The following is a 17006-nucleotide window of genomic DNA, read 5'->3' as shown; positions in this document are numbered from 1 at the left end:
AGGGTCTCTCCTTCTTATAATCTACCTGAAAAGAGAGCCACAAATCCACATGCCAAGACTGCAGAAGGAAATCAGGCCAGACTGTACGCCTATAAAGATTTAAAGAGAAGGAGAGAGGGAAGAGGGAGGGCTTGGGAACATGGGAGGAGATGGGATTGGCAGTAAACCTAAGTGATTTTCAATCAGTTCTGACCTCTTCCTTTATAATCAGCTCCCAGCCCTTCCCTCCTTGAATGCAGCAAAGGAATGAGGGGCGGGTAAGCACCGAGAAAATGACCAGACGGGAAACCAAGAGACAGGGTTCTAGGACCCTATGCTGGGCTCTGGCAAATCGCCCCTCATTGGTCCTCTGTTCCCTCGCCTGTAGAATCAGAGGACTGGGTGGAACAATTCCGAACGTCCATGCTAGCCCTCTCTATTCTAAGTGAAATCCAATCTGCTATAATTCATGCCATCTCTTACACATTCTCCCCCTGGTGTCTGCTGTGTTTCCTGGCAGCATCTTGGGGCTGCATGAAGTGATGCCACGTGACCACACACAGGTTAGGTGCAGAGAATCAAACGGCTGAACCGTTGGGCAAAAGAATGAGTGGCTGGCAGGAAAAAACAATGACAGGTAGAAACGGGTTTGTGTGAAAAATTTGTCCTGCTATGGCATTACCTAGATTCTAGACACTTGAGGTGTTCTTCGCCAAGGAACTGCCTATCGCCAGCTTATCTGTTGGGATTTTTCAACTGTTTGAATACTACCAACTTTCAAAGTGTGCAATCCAGACACAACTGTAAAGCGTACCCGATGCCAGTTTCAATACCACTAAGATTTGCTACAATTGTCCTTAGTCATGGGGGATGTTAGTCTAATTCCATAAAGCCATAGTTGCTTCCTAGGCTTGAACCTGCACTCCTGCTAGGAATCCTAGAAGTTCAGGGTCAAAAGGAAGTCACAAGGGTGAGGAGAGGGTATGTGTGTTGAGAAGTAGTCTTGAAACCATCTACATCATTTTCCTAGAAGGAAAACCTTGCACAGAACACTGCTCAGGGCAAATCTCTAGCAATCTCTCAGTATGTTTCAAGGTAACAGATAAAATCCACACACCTATTTAAATATTAACTCATCTAACATGCTACACCTTCACCTATCAAAACTAACAAAATTGGGGCACCTGGGTGGTTCAGTCAGTTAAGCTGCTGACTCTTGATTTCAGCTCATGATCCCATGGTTCGTGAGTTTGAGCCTCACACCAGACTCTTCATGGACAGCGTAGAGCCTACTCGGGATTCTCTCTCTGCCTCTCCCCTGCACCACTCACGAGTGCACTCACTCTTTTTCTCCCTCAAAATAAATAAACTTGAAAAACTAATATAATTATTCATAAAACATGCAAATACCCTTTTTCTAGTCCTCTATCAAGTGGTTTACAGAAAGAGTATACAAGAATCAAAGGCAAATCCTTTATACACAATGTAAATAGCAATAGTCAAAGGATGCACAGAACAGTTTTTGGAAATCTAAATATTCAACCAAGGTTTCAAGTTATAAAAGCAGTAGCTGCAACTTCACTAAAACAATCCTTCTATCAGCCCTTCAAATATGACAAATATTTACTGAGCACCACCATGTGCCTGACACCCTTCCAGATTCTTGAGGATTTTATAGTGGATAAAACAGACAATGTTTTACAGCCCACAGGAAGTTTACAGGATATTTTTTCAGAAGTATTACATATCAAATTTCTTTTGAAGGGAGTTCTCTGTGTCTCTTGGACTTAGACGCCTGCTTCCTTCCCCAGATTAGGAAAGTTCTCAGCTATAATTTGTTCAAATAAACCTTCTGTCCCTTTCTCTCACTCTTCTGGAACTCCTATGATACGGGTATTATTTTGTTTCATTGAATCACTTAGCTCTCTAATTCTCCCTTCATGGTCTAGTAATTTCCTGTCCCTCTTTTTTTCAGCTTCATCATTTTCCATAATTTTATCTTCTATCTCACCTATTCTCTCCTCTGCTTCTTCCATCCTCGCAGCCACTGTAGCTAGTTTATTTTGCATCTCATTTAGAGCATTTCTTATTTCATTATGACTATTTCTTAGGTCTTTGATCTCTGCAGCAATAGATTCTCTGCTGTCTTTTATGCTTTCCTCAAGCCCACTATTAGTCTTGTGATTGTTATTCTAAATTCTTGTTTGGATATATTGTTTATATCTGTTTTGAGCAATTATCCGGCTGTCATTTCTTCCTGGATTTTCTTTTGAGGAGAATTCCTCCATTTCATCATTTTGGCTAGGTTTCTGTCTTTCACGTGTTTTAATAGCTTGTTACATGTCCTGCACCTTCGAGTACTACTATATTAAAAAGGGGTCATAGACCGTCCAGGGTCTGGAACTTCAGGAAGCGTTTTTGGACTGTGTTGTGTGCTCTCTGTTGTTGCGTTTCCACTACTCTATTCCATTGGTCAGTCCTCAAATTTGCTTTAACCTGGAGTGTTTCTTTGATAAATGACAAACACCTACCTTACCAAGGAACTAATAAAAGATGCATAAAAATAGGCATGTAAATCAATGGAACAGAATTGACAGTCCAGAAATTAATCTCCACATTTATTGTCAATTGATTTTTTGGTAATAGTACCAAGACAATTCAATAAGAAAAAATAATCTTTCCAAAAACAAGCTAGGACAACTGGATACCCACAGGCCTATCTATATCTATGAATCATGGACCTAAATGTAAGAATAAGGCTATAAAACCTTTAGCAGAAAACATAGGAGTAAATCTTCATGACCTTGTGTTAGGTGACAATTTCTCAGATATGACTCCAAAAGTACAGGGAACAAAAGAAAAAATAAACTGGGCTCCATCAAAATTAAAAGTTCTTGTACATGAAAGGACACTGTGAAGAAAGCAAAACAAAAACCCACAGAATGAGAGAAAACATTTCTAAATTAAATATCTGATAAGAGACTTGTATAAAGGACATATACATCCTTTAAAAAAAAAAACTTTTATACTCAATGTTAAAAAGACAACCCAATTTCAAAATTTGGCAAAGAATAAACATCTCTCCAAAGAAGATATACAAATGGTCAATAAGCACATTAAAAGATGCCCAACTTCATTATTCATCAGGAAAATACAAATCAAAACCACAATGAGATAACACTTTACACACAATAGGATAGTTACAGTCAAAAATACATATTATAACAAGTGTTGGTGAGAATGTGGAGAAATTGGGAACCTTACACGTTGGTAGGAATGTAAAATGACACAACCATTATGGAAAACAGTTTGGCAGTTCCTCACAAATGTTACACCCATCAATTCCACTCCTAGGTATACATCCGAGAGAAATTAAAACCTATGTCCATATAAAAACTTGAACATGAATCTTCTCAGCAATATTATTATACTAGCCAAAGTCCATCAACTACTGGATGGATACATAAAGCATATCCATACAGTAGAATATTCAGCAATAAAATGACATAAAATACTGATACATTAGGAATGAACCTTGAAAGCATTATGCAAAGTGAAGGAGCCAGTCACAAAAGACAACATACTACATGAACCCATTTCTATGAAATGTCCAGCGTGTGCAAATCTACATAGACAGAAAGATTAGTGGTTGCCTAGCTAGGGGCGTGTGGGTGGGAAGGTTAGAAAGACATATGGAGTGGCCCGCTACTAGGTATGAGGTTTCTTTCTGGAGTGATGAAATGTTCTAAAATTGCGGTAATGGTTGCACAACTCTGTGGATATATGAATTGCACACTTCAAATAGATGAATTGTATAGTGTGTGGTTTATATCTTAAAACTGTTTTTAAAAACTTAAATTAAGAAATTAAGCAGTCAAGCAGGTGCACTATTTGTACCCAGGGAACCTGGGCAGTAAAGAGTAGAAAGATGTCTTTGCTTCCTCAGGTTCATTCATTTATGTCAATCTAGAGGTATCTTTTCTTATTCAGATTAACTCGTGGATACCTACTACTCCTTAGGAACTGGGCTTGACTGGACATATCCCATAAAAAAGACTTAGTCCTCTCCCTCAAGGCTTTCCATCTCTAATACAACAGCTACCACTCATCAGGCACGGAACTAAGGGTTTCACATGCAGTATCTCAGAATAAGGTGGAAGGCCTATCCTAATTTTCAGATGAGGAAGCAGACTCAGAGAGGGTAAATGACTGGCCAAGTTTATAGCTTGAACAAATGGGAGGGAGACCCGAAGCCACATCTACCTAGACAAAGCCCATGCTCTCTTCACTTTACTATATTCCTCCCAGGGTGAGGTGGACAGGACAGCAGAGGAACTGCTGCAACGAAATGCAGGCTTGATCAGGATCAGAAGAGGGCCTCTCCTGTGCTACACCAAGGAGAAGTCTTCAGAAAAGGTCATAGCTCATTGAGGGCTGGGACTTCAATCAAATAAGAGGAAGCTGGGTGGGGCTTTACAGGCTGAGAAAAAGACACAGGCAAGGGAGAATGTGGAGCATTCAGACTTGGAAGCATCTCAGTCTGGCTACAATACAAGATAGGTATAAGGAAAAGGTGGGAGAAAGAACAGAGGGAGGTGAGTCCGATCACCAAAGGGCAGGAATGCCGCCCTGCGGCCACCATGAAGGAATTTAAACCTGAGCTGAAGGGGTCGAGATGAGAAAGACCACCCTATAGGTAATCACAAGGAGTTAATGCTAGAGACAAGGGCAGTGGTGAGAAGGCTACTGCAACTGTCCAGCTGACACCTGAGACAGGTCTAAACCACAGCAGGAGTAATGTGAGGAGGAGAAACAAATCTGGAAGATGTTCAGGAGTTGGGAATTCCAACGCCTGGACGGATGTGGAAATTTAAGGAGAGCATGTGTGCCAGAATCCTGACCCAAGGGATCAAGTGAACACTGTCATGGCCAACAACACCCACAACTCCCTCCTTCCTTCCTGACTGGGCCTCTCCCCCACGAGGTCACTTGCCTCAGGGAAACTGATTCCACCCCCACCCGGCCCCATGGAGGATACGGCACCCCAAAGGTGATCCCATTGCCATTATGGCTCAAGAACGACCACAAGACTCCTTCTGCTAAAAGGCACAAGGGGAGGTCTGCTGAGGGACTTCTGGAGGAAGTGTCTTCTCTCCTAAAAAATAGGCCATCTCTACTCCTATCTCACATACTGCCATGTACGATTATCATCTCCACAAACGTCTGTTACCACCTGCTGATGACACACTCCCAAGATGTCAGAGCACAGAAGAGATGGAGAGAAGCTGGGGCCTTGATGTCATCAACCCACCCTCAACTCCTATCCTTGTCCCCAGAGTCCCTGATAGGTGAGCAAACAAATTTCCTCATATTAAAGCTGTTTGCAGTCAGATCTCTGTAACTATAAACCAAAACATCTTAACTGGTAAAGACCAAGTGTGGTCTCATTCACCAAACTAGGCAGCACAGAAGGAGCAGGACTAGAGGGAGCAAAGGGGTAGTGATGATGGGCTTAAGCATCTTGTGTGATAGCCAGTGGGCAATCAGAAGTAAAATTCAGGTGAGAGGAAGGAAGTCTGGCCTAGGGGTACAGATGTAGAGTTTCAGCCTTCCAGTGGTAGCTGAGGCAACGTGAGGCGAAAGAGATCTGACAGATCACTTGTATCTATGAATATCAACCACCCTATTCCCCAATTTCTAACACCCACCCACCCCCTCAGAGAGACAGCATCACTTTGAGCAGGAACAAGGGGTTAGATATCACAAACTGGAATTCACAAAGAAATTTATTAGCAAATAATAGATCGTGCATAATAATAACTATCATTTATTGAGCACCTTTTAATCCTATGTGCCTACATTTTTTTCTCAAATTCTACAGTCATCCAGCAGCTATCATGCCCCCCAACTTACAGATGAGGAAGCAGAGCCTAGTTCCAGGGAAGAGTCACATGGCCAGTCACAAGCAGAGCAGGGTTTGAACATGGGATGGGGGTGGTGAGACGGGAGAGGCTGAAGGTGGTCACACAGCATCCAGGTTAGAAGCCTGATTCAGGTGTGACACATGAGGGCCATGACTACATTGGGATCATTAAGTATGGTAGAGAAAAACCAGTTTTGACAAGTGATAGTTAAGGTGACAGAGGCTCCAAGACTGCCTCTCAAACTCAGCTCTGAATGAAGACCAAGGTGGGACCCAAAACTCAAACAGTCTTTGTTAGGCTAGCCCAGGAATCTGACCCTCTCTCGGGCCACTGTTTGTCTGGAAAGCTGTATTCTGGGACACCATCCCCACAATGCCGGGAACCCCTGGCATCATAAACTGTGGTTTCTCATGTTCTTACGCATGTCATTTCTAAACAGTCTGTTGCTACATTTGGTTCTGTCTTCAGTCTTGGTCGGCTAATTCCTCCCCCACTATCTGACCTTTTGGTTATTGTCCATGGGGGCTAGCACTCAGCACCTCTTGGTTTTCCTTGCCTGCCACCATCTCCCTTGTCCTAACTTCCTCTTGGCATCTCAATACCCTTAAAAACAAACTTCTCACACATTTGGAAGCCACTGCTAGGCCCTTTCATGTCTTCAGGATTATTATTAGGAAAGCCTCTGGGAGAGCCATCTCAGCCTTTGGGGAATCTCCTAAGCAAAATGTTTAGTTGGAGTAATGGATTAACAGTAGGCAGCACTAAGGAACAGTGGCTGTTCCACTTAAACAAACAAGAACTACATACATGGCTCAGAGGATGCAAGAATGCAATCCACATTTTTTAGAATGGTACAGACTCACCAAAATGTAGTTAATGGGCTTTTCAAGTCATACACTAAACGGGCTGGTTCCTGACCTTAACGCACCTAGGCTATACCTAAACAAGTGATGCCTGGTCAATCTTAATACATGAAACTTGGAAACACATCTTGTGATGCAGAAGAAAATGGCAGTTACTCATTACAACCCAAAGCAGGCTGGTGAGGAGCACTGAGGCTGAAATATTGCAGACAGCTCAGACAAAGCAGTCAATCCCAGAGAAGCTGGAGAGGCATGGTAAATCTGACCTCTGACTTGTCATGTTTGTATCTGGTCTGCAGAAAAATACACTGTGCATAGGAATTGAAAACTTATTTGTCATAAAAACCCAGTATTTGAGGCACCTGGGTAGGCTCAGTCATTTGGGTGTCTGACTCTTGATTTTGACTCAGGTCATGATCTCGCGGTTCATGACATTGAGCCCCGCATCGAACTCTGCCCATGGAGCCTGCTTGGGATTCTCTCTCTCTCCCTCTGCCCCTCCCCTACTTGTGCGCTTGCGCTCTCTCTCTCTCTCAAATAAATGAAACATTTTAAAAACATAATATCTAACTTTTGACACCGTCTGTGCCAGTAAGCCTTACAGCAGTGTCAGATGAGGTTTACGCAGCTTCAAGAGTAAAATGGGTGGCATGGCAAGATTAAGAATTACACAATGGCCCCTGATTGTGTAAACCCACACCGTGAAACCAACGGACTATGTCCTCACGTGGTTTACAGAATAGGAGACAAGAAAAAGTAACTGATGTGTGAGAATCTATCTTCCACTCTCGAAACATGCCCCTCTTCCAAAAGACTCAAGTTCTAAGTGGAAAGTTTCTTTATTTTAGAAATAAAGAAAGAGAGAGACGGAAAGACGGAATACTAACCTCTATGATACAAAAAAGGTATGATTCGGGTTTTCTGAAAAAGCCGCTCATCAGCTGTTCAGTGTGCTGCATACACTCAGTCCACAGCACCATCTCATTTTCCACCCATTATCAATATAAAAATTAGAGTATCTTGGCAACAGACTTTTCACAGTGAGGTTTACTTTATTCTGAGACCTTTTCTAGTAGAAATAAAATGGCAAAGGAACCTCATTATCCATAAGATTTTCAATGTGTCCTGTTCCAGCTGTAACATCACTCCTTTCAACTCTCTATTCAAACGACAGTTAATAAGCATCTATTGCATGAGGTGTGTAGCTCTAGCTGCTAGGGGACCACAGGTAGGGGCTCACAGGCTACCGGAGGAGACAGATGTATCCAGAAATAATGCTTGCAATGCGCTAAGTGCTATTACAGGGCGTATGTGAGGCCAGGACTAGAACTTAAGTTTGCCTGGTCAGCCTGGGTTGAAGGCTTCCTGGCAAGTAGGACACTTGATTCAAGTCTTAAAGGATGAATCCAGAGGAGTGTGTACTTAGGGAAAGGTAAAAGGGTGCACCACTCAGCAGGAATCCAGTGCCTAAAAAGGCACAAGAGTCTGGTACGTTTGGGAAAGTGAACATTTCCACGTACCCACAGACCAAGTCATTTGGGTAGGCATTCAGAACTGCTAAAGGTCTAGATAAGGTAGGGTGCTAACGCAAACAATGCAGTTTGGAATTTATGTCTTTTGCCCCTCAGGAGACATTTGGTAACAGCTGGGGATATTTTTGGTTGTTGCAAATGGGCAAGAGGTGCTACGGGCATCTCGTGGGTAGAGGCTAGGAATACAGTTATCCCACAATGGACAGAAAAACCTCCCACAACAAAGAATTGTCTAGCCCTACACTAAGATACAAGTTGACACAAACCATCAGAGAAGAGTTTCCCATTTTCTTTGTAAGTGTCTTAATAAAAATAACAAACTACTGTCCATCTGCTGATCAAAAGAAGAGTCTGGACCTTTGTCTCTACTATTTAGATTTAACTTTATCACCACCTACTATGGTCAGAATGTTTGTGTGCCCCTAAAATCCATTATGTTGGAAACCTAACCCCCAAGGCATTAGGAGCTGGGGCCTTCAAGATTACTGCTCTTACAGAAGAGGGCCAAAAAAGCTCCACAGCCCCTTCTGCCATGTGAGGGTACACAAGAAGTTTTTCACCCAGAAAAAGGCCCTCACCTGACCATGCTGGACTATGAGAAATAAATTTCTTTTGTTTATAAGCCACCCAGTCTACAGTATGGGTTATAGCAGCCCAAATGGATGAAGACACCACCCATGCTCAAGAGCAACAACAGCTCTGTATTATCATCATCATCATCATCATCATTATCATTATTATTGGTAGTAGACTATGTCCAACTTGGGGCTTGAACTCATGACCCCAAGATCAAGAGTCGCATGTTCCTACAACTGAGCCACCCAGGCGCCCCCTAACAGCTCTGCATTAGTTGAAGTTTAGTTCAAAGTCAGTTCAAGTTTAGCATTACAGAATTCAAGAAAAATTGTATTAACAGGACTAAAAAAAAAGTGTAGCCCACCAAAAAACAAGGAAATTAGAAGCACTTGGAGAAGGACAGCCATTAGCTGCTGGAGGTAACCGACAATGCTTCTCCCTCAAACTACTTACAAATCAATTTCAAGCCATAGATGATAAATGGTATTTTTAATAATTTTTTCAAGAAAAAAAAAACTTCTTATAAAATCGAAAGAGCATTTACAGTTTGGGGATCTTGATAAGGCTGTATTGTAGAAATGCAATTTGCTAAGAAAGCAGAACTTATGTACTCTCAACAAAAAGGTAATTTATGTGAAGGTAATTTATGTGAAGTAATGGATGTGTTCATTACCTCAGTGGTGGGATGGTGGGAATCCTTTCACAACTTATATTCTACAAAATCATGTTGTACACTTTAATTTCATTTGTCAATGATACCTTAATAAAGCTGAAAACAGTTTGAATAATTTTAAAAACAAAAAAGAATTTTTGAGGGAGGATTAATATAGGAGTCCATCTTAAACAGACACAACATGGACATTCTATTTGAATTTCAGAAATGAAGATGCAGCGTCAGTGAGGGCTACATCTAACCCAGTCACATCTAATTTACCAACCAATCAAGACCCACAGCCAATCTCACATTAACAGTAATGTTGGTGTACGATTACTTGCTTCATCTTACATTTATCAGGTCCCTGACTCTGTATCTTATGAGGCTGATGTTAAAAGATACAGGTATTCACCTATATACTTAATATGATTTATGAACCACTACTGCTTTTCACTGTCTTCTCAATCTTCTTAGGCATTTTCCTCACCAGTCCAAATGGACTAAAAATTATAATTCTCGGTAACCGAGATGCATATAATTTAAGTCTTCACTTTCTGTTTTTCTAGTTTATTAGGAAGTTTCTGATTGAAGCATCAAAACTGACTCACAATATTCCCTCAGAAACCTCAGGATGCTTAGGAAGTAACTTCATTTAAAAGTTAATGGGTGAACTGTACCCTTCAAATGTGTGAAATTGTATATCTCAATAATGCCTTTTAAAAAGTTAATGGAATTTCCATCTTGCTGTCATATTGGTTTCATTAATTTAGTCAAATACAACAAGGGGAAAATGAGCACGTCAGTGTTTATTACATTACTGCTCAGAGCACGACAGCCTCCCTGAAACAAAAATACTAATCCAGTTCATATTTGTAGCAGCAACTTTGAGGACTAAATTTCTAATCAAACCTTGTGATTTGTTTTTCCCTGAAAATCTTTTGCTAATCAAACGTCAACTTACACCAGTAGTTTGAGCTACAGTCAAATTTTGCTCTCTCAGACAACAAAAAGAAAGACCCTTACTTCCCCCAGCACAGAGAGCGACAAAGGATGTAACAAAAGTTTCCCTGAACAAACATTGCTCAAAAAAACCAAAAGACCAACCACAGCAGAAATGCTTACTTAAATAAACAACAGAGATAGCAGCATAGAACAAATAGCTAAAAGCTATTGTGTGGGGGTCAACACACCACCAATAGCTTTCAGTTTATATAAACCTTATTTATAAGATTCTTATAAATCTTAGGGCTCAAACTGCATGCCAAAGACTTCCAGCTTGTCAAGGTGACGTTACCTCTAAAAAAAAAAAAAGAAGCAAATTTCTCCATAATGTTAGTATGAATATGAATACAAATATATTATGTTTTTTAATAGAAAATTATTTTCCATTTAATTGCTATTCATCTTGACATAGAAGACGTGTAACCATCATCTCAAGGCTGAAGTGCCTTTCCATGGGAACAAACACATCAATTTTTTTCTTGTTGATGAAAGACTTTGATCTAAGTTGCAGAAAATCACTTCATAACTAACTTTGTAATGTGGCGCTTCAACAAATCCAGAAAGTGTTTTTCAAAATGGCACACAGAAAAAATGTTTTACCATGCTTCTCTATTTCTTCTACTTAAATTTACTATAATTAATCTTTTTTTAAACTCACAATATATTATTATAACAGTAATACAAGCAAATTCTTAAGTGACTATTTAATAATCAGTAAAATTCCTTCCATGAAAGAATGAAATAGGTGAATAATTTTAATGCAAAATTAATGGTCTTTATTTCATCTGAGATAGAGTATGGAAAAGGGTCATCTCAAAATGTTAGAAAATACTTTTTAAAAACAAAAAGATTTTTCTATTTTAATTTCAGGAGGGAAATGGGCTAATTGATGTCATATGCTTAATTTTGACTTTAATGATAATAAAAGTTTTCAAATGTACTTTTCCAAGGGGAAACACCATTTCAAATGTACTTTTCCAAGGGGAAACACCATTATAGTTATTGGCTATTTCATTTACATTTTACACTCATAACTAAAGGAGTTAAAAAGAAAACGCGAAGTATGTACAGAATAATATACACATATCCATTCAACGTTTGAATACCATCTACACGTGAGATGCTGTTCGTACATTATTACATTTATAAATACACATATGTGTTTAATTTAGTACATACCACAAGTAGATAGGTGCTTAACACATGCATTTCATGGTAGCCTGGTAGTTACAGATAATGTGGTTAACTTCAGCAGACAACATCTGTGTTACACATATGGCCATCAAAATAATTGTGGCATGCTTTTGTGACACTGAAAGAGGCCAAGCCTGTTGCAAAATGATTACTTCCAACAAAAGCCTGCTTAAATTATTGTTTAGTTAAATGGCACATATCCAAAATAACAGCATTATAAAGTTGCTATTGCCTTTGAATCACTCACCAATTTTCAACATATTTGTAAAACAAGATAAGCGCCATCAGGTTATAAAAAGCAATTATGGATCAGGATTTTTTATTCATGCTTCTTTGACAAAATTATTCCATTTGATCCCGAGTCTTGGCTGCTCTCTTGACAGAATAATGTACATGCTCCACAGCTGACAGGGATATGGCTTTCATGATTAAATAGGAAGCTCACACTCCAGATGACTTTATAGACTTTGCACTTCAGAAAGATTTCTTTGTTGGTTTAGTATCAGATCATCCGTTATCTTTTTCTAATGGTTTCTTTCCCCAAGCCAAAGAGAATCTATGTATTATCAAAAATTTATGGGTTTTTTTTTTGATTTTTGCCTATTTGCACAGTACACCAAAGAATGTTACATCATCTTGAAAAGTTCTTTTCCTGATTTCATGGGGGTGGAGGGGTGGAACATAAAGAAAAGGTGAAAATATAAAATATGAAACACCCTTTTCCAAGAGTCTTTTCCTGGCTTTTAAAGGAAACACCAAACGAGAATCTGATTGACTTTTGCTTTTTATAATTACTGGAAAACAACTGCTCAAAACAATTTCCTAAAGGAAGGGTTAACTTTATCTTGTGACTTTAATTGATCATTTTTGCCCCCGCCCCCATCTCCAGCAGAAGAAGGACACCTGTGAAATTAGAATTCTGTACACCAAGAATGGTAACATCAAAGCTGAAGCTTTTAGCCAGGAACAGTTACTCTGGCGTGCATAAAGCTATGTAAAAACTGATTCACACAAGGAAATGACCAGGGCCTACGCCATTAGGATTAACTTCTGACATACAAGACTAGAAGAGGATATTGGCAGCTTGAACTTCTTTCTCAGACCTCCAGCATTACCAGGATGGAGAGTGGGGGACAATAGTGAGGGGGGGGGGGCGGTAGCCCCTCACCAGACTCAGCTGCTAAGGTTACTTAAAAAGCTCCCGTGATTTAAATACGGAGAAAGAGAAACAAAACGTTCCGAATTCCGATCACCTTTTGGTAACTACGTGGTTGCAAGAGCAAAACAAGCGCGCAGGCGCGTCGGTCAGGTTGTCAACCATAAACATAAGAACTCTTCAAAATTAAGGAAGTGGATCTCTGCAATCTCCCACACCCTTTTTGTTTGGGTTCTCTAGGTTAATAGTAGTGATTCCATTTTAATGACCTACAGACAGGCGCAAAGTTATTTACCGAGTCGCTTTGAGAGATGTTTACTTAAATATGGGGATAAAACCAGTTCGCTTGTGGAACTGGAAATTATCTTCAGTCCAAACGTAGCATTACTCATCTACAAACCCAGGGAACACAATCACAGCCACCCAGTAAATGTGTTTCTGCGAGTCAACTAGATTACTTCCCCAATGACCCTAACAGAAAAAAGCCTCAACAAAGCCACGGGAAATCGTGCCTTCAACACTGTATTCAGCCTGTATATTCAGGTTTGCGCGTCTTTGGAGCTGCGGGGCCTTAGATGCTTTTGGAGGAAACCGGTCCGGGGAAGAGTTTGGGTCTCAGTTGCAGGACTGTGGGTTGCAGCTGAGAGTCGATGAGCGAACACCCTTTGAGACGTGAAACTTACTTCCCTTTATGAAGGGACTCGAAGTGAATCCACCCCGACACGTCCACACTCCACCTGAGCGCAGGGCAGCTGCGGCTCCTTCCCACCGCGCAGAGAGCAGTCGCCGGCCGAGACCCGTGACAGCCCTCAGACAAAGCCTAGGACCCCCGCGCCCGCCCGGCTGCCGATCCCCGGAACACGCCTCCGGCCCGCGCCTACCTTGATGCCCTGCTGCTGGGTGGTGAGGGTTAACTTGGATTCATTCAGAAGCAAAACTTCGCAGTAAAATTCTTCTGGAACAGCGCAGAAGCAGCCCATGTTGGCTGTGGCCGTCTCCAGCCAGGAGAGAAAGCTGCGACCCAGGCGCCGAGCCGCCCCCTCCCCTCAAGCGCGAGGCATTAATTTATTGTCCGCGCCGGGGCCAGGGCGAGGGGACCGGTTCCCGGCGAGGTCCAGGGCCGCGCGGACGAGCCGCCCGGCGCCGGCTGGAGGGAAGGAGGGCGGAGAAGCCCGGGAGTCAGCGCCCGGGAGCCGCCGGGGAAGCGCCGGCGGAACTGAGCACAGAGGGCGGCGGCGCGTCCCCGCGCATCCTGCGGCTCGGGCTCCTCCGAAGGCGGGGGCGCCGCGGCCCCTCCCGCAGTCCTGGGGACGACAAAAGTCGTCTGGCAATGGGGGCAAGAAGCAAGAAAAGGGAGGAATGCGAGCTCGAGGCCCTCCCCAGACGAGGAAACCCTTGGGAGCTGTGCAGCCCCCTCCGCCTGTCCCCGGCCGGAGTGCTACCAAGACACCCGGCCTCCTTCCCCTGCGGAGTCCCCGGAGGGCTCCCACTTCCAGCTCCGACCCCACCCCGCAGCCCCCAGTCCGGTCCGCCGACTGGGAAACACTCGGCTGTTCCTTTGTGTCAGGGGTACCCGCGACGTCCCAGTCCCACGGCAGGGCCAGTGGCGAGGATCGTCACTCAGTCTACCTCGGCCACCCGGAACCCTGAGAAGTATCGGAAAGGGCAGCGGGCTCCTTACCAAGACCGGCGAGTGCAAGTCAGCTCGTGGCGGGACGCGGCTCCCGTCTGGGGACCGTGAAACTCATCACGGGGGTTGGTGTGTGGCTAAGTTCAGGCTGGCCCTCCGAAAACGCCTTTGCTGAGGCGGCGGAGCGCTGCTCCTCCGGGATTTTCAGAGAAGTGGGGAGTCAGAGGGCTTGCGGGCGCGCCGGCGGGCGGAGAAGAGGGCGCCCAGGCTGGGAACGCGCTGGCGGGCGGGTGGGGGTGTGCCCTGGGCGCGCAGGCCGCGGCGGCTCCCGGGAAAGTTCTCTTGGCAGCGCGAGGGGTGGCGCCCCAGGCGGGAGCAGCCCAGGTGCAGCTGGGCCAGGCCCGAGTGTCTGCAGAGAGCCCTGGAAAGAAGCTGGGGCCCAGAGGCCGGGAAGGGGCGCCCCTTCCGGGCGGGGTCTCGGCTGAGAGCGGAAGGCGGAGCGGAGGTGGTCCAACTGCGAGGTGCGGGCAGGTCCGCACCGGAACCCGCGCGCACCACCCCGGCCGCTCGGTTGTTCGGAGCCCTGGTTCTGATTGCTGTAGCCGTTTCCCGGGGAGACGGAAGGTTGGCTCTAGGAAGGCCGGGCGCACTTCTGCTCGGACCCTGGCGTTCGGCGCTCCCAGTCCCACGCCCTCCGCACGGCGGGTCGTGTCCAGGAGTGGCGGGCACAATAGCTCTGAGGCTGCAGTGACCCCTGGTGGGTCCTCGAGTCCGTGCACAAGCAGCCGAGGCTGAGCGCAGGATGAGGCTGGGCCCCGCTGGACTTCGGAGCAGGTGCAGTCGGTGCTCTCCAGCTGGGAACCAGCAGCGAGTTAATGCGAGCCGAGAGGACGTGGGCCGGGGTTGACGGTAGGCCTCCCAGAAAACTTCCCTACTTTATATTGAGTGTTAGAACAAGAGCTTTGGCATCAAACATAGTTTTGAGTTCCCTCCTCTACCACTTGCAAGCTAGGTGGTCAAAACTCACAAAATTTGCTTAAAACCTAGGACATTAGTAACTTAAAAAAATTTTTTTAAAGAAAAAAAACCGAGTAGAATGGAAATGAACAATTTGCAACTTTAGAAGGAGTTTCCTTCCATAGTGATTTTCCACAAAGGACCTTCTAAGGCTTCTCCTTTCCTGATATCTCAGCCCCGTCTAAACATGAATTAGCACAATCCCCAAAGTGCAATAGATAAACCCTCATGTTTAATGCGAATTTTACCTAAAGCTAAGAACCAAACCCTGTTGTATCTTCCAAGCCTTCTCTGAAATTGAAGCAGGTTTTGAATTCCTAATCATATTCTGTGTCCAACTTTGGGCTGTACTGTCAATGTTTTGCCTGACATGAGCCAACACATTATTTTGAATTTTAGCGTCTTTACCTCAGGAGGCTTTTCTGTAACAGAATGTTCCTGACATAAATTACCAAATGTGATTGAAAGGCTTCATAACAGACTTTCATTCTTTACCACAATATCCAATAGGGTCACCTGGGCTTGCAAAAACAAAAGATAAAGTCCAAGTTGCAATGACTTGTTTTCCAGTTTAGAGTTTTGTTGCTACCTGTTTTATGCCCTTTGACTTTGTTTTGTTCTGGTTTTACTGCCAGTGGTAATGGAAAGGCTGGGGGTTTGAGGTGGGGGCAAGGATTCTGTTCCAGGCCCCTCAGGAGGGAAAGTACAAAGCTGTGAAGTCTCATACATAAGCCCTTTCTGAGTGAGGCATTTTCTTTTCCATTTCTTTGTGAGAGATTGAAGAAAAGAAAAAAAAATCTAACACCAAATTGGAGTGTCCTAGAGATAATAGGAAGATCCCACGTGTTGTTTTCTTTTTTTAAAACAGTCTTATTGAGCTATAATTGGCATACAGTAAACTGCATATATTTAAAGCTTATAGTTTGATAAGTTTGTCATATGTATACATGAAACCACTGCTACATCAAGATAGCAAAGTATTCATCACCCCTAAAGTTTCCTCCTGTACCTTTATAATTTTTCTCTCTCATTCCTCACCACATCTCACCTGCCAGGCAACCACAGATCTGCTTTCTGTCAGTATAGCTTCTCTGCATTTTCTAGACTTTTCTATAAATAGGATAATAGTGCCAGCTTTTTTTTTTTAAATCTGGTCTGTTTTCATTCAGCATAATTGAGATTTATCCATGTTGTTGTGTATATCAGCAGTTCATTCATTTGTATTGCTCAGTAGTACTCCTTAGTATGTATGAACCACAATTTGTTTATCCATTCATTTGTGTGCTTTTCAGTTTTTTACTATTAGAAATAATACAAATATTACAAATCCTGCTGCTATAAGGATTGTACCAGTCAGCTCAGGCCACCATAACAAACTGCCACAGGCTGGGTGGCTTAGACAACAGACACTTACTTTCTTATAGTTATGGAAGCTGGCAGTCCAGAATCAGGGTGCCATCATGGTTGCTTACTGGTAA

At 43.2% G+C, this 17006-nt stretch overlaps 1 protein-coding gene across 5 annotated transcripts in view; it reads right to left on the bottom strand.

Annotated features, from left to right (window-relative positions):
• The window catches only part of EPB41L4A (erythrocyte membrane protein band 4.1 like 4A), a 258301-nt gene extending 243377 nt beyond the window's left edge, over positions 1-14924 (bottom strand). For 4 of the 5 annotated variants that reach the window (XM_058725063.1, XM_058725071.1, XM_058725076.1 and 1 more), the window contains exons 1-2: positions 14563-14924; positions 13763-14185 (exon numbers count right to left, since the gene is read on the bottom strand). In XM_058725063.1, the coding sequence (XP_058581046.1) occupies positions 13763-13861 (99 nt within the window). In that variant the 5' untranslated portion in view covers positions 13862-14185; positions 14563-14924. The remainder of the gene's footprint in view (positions 1-13762; positions 14186-14562) is intronic. The other variant, XM_058725052.1, reaches the window with a different exon arrangement.
• Positions 14925-17006: the final 2082 nt, after the last annotated feature.

Source organism: Neofelis nebulosa, chromosome 1, assembly GCF_028018385.1.
Source record: "Neofelis nebulosa isolate mNeoNeb1 chromosome 1, mNeoNeb1.pri, whole genome shotgun sequence".
NCBI lineage: Eukaryota > Metazoa > Chordata > Mammalia > Carnivora > Felidae > Neofelis > Neofelis nebulosa.
The sequence above is the reverse complement of the archived record's forward strand: the minus strand, read 5'-3'. Positions and strand labels throughout refer to the sequence as shown.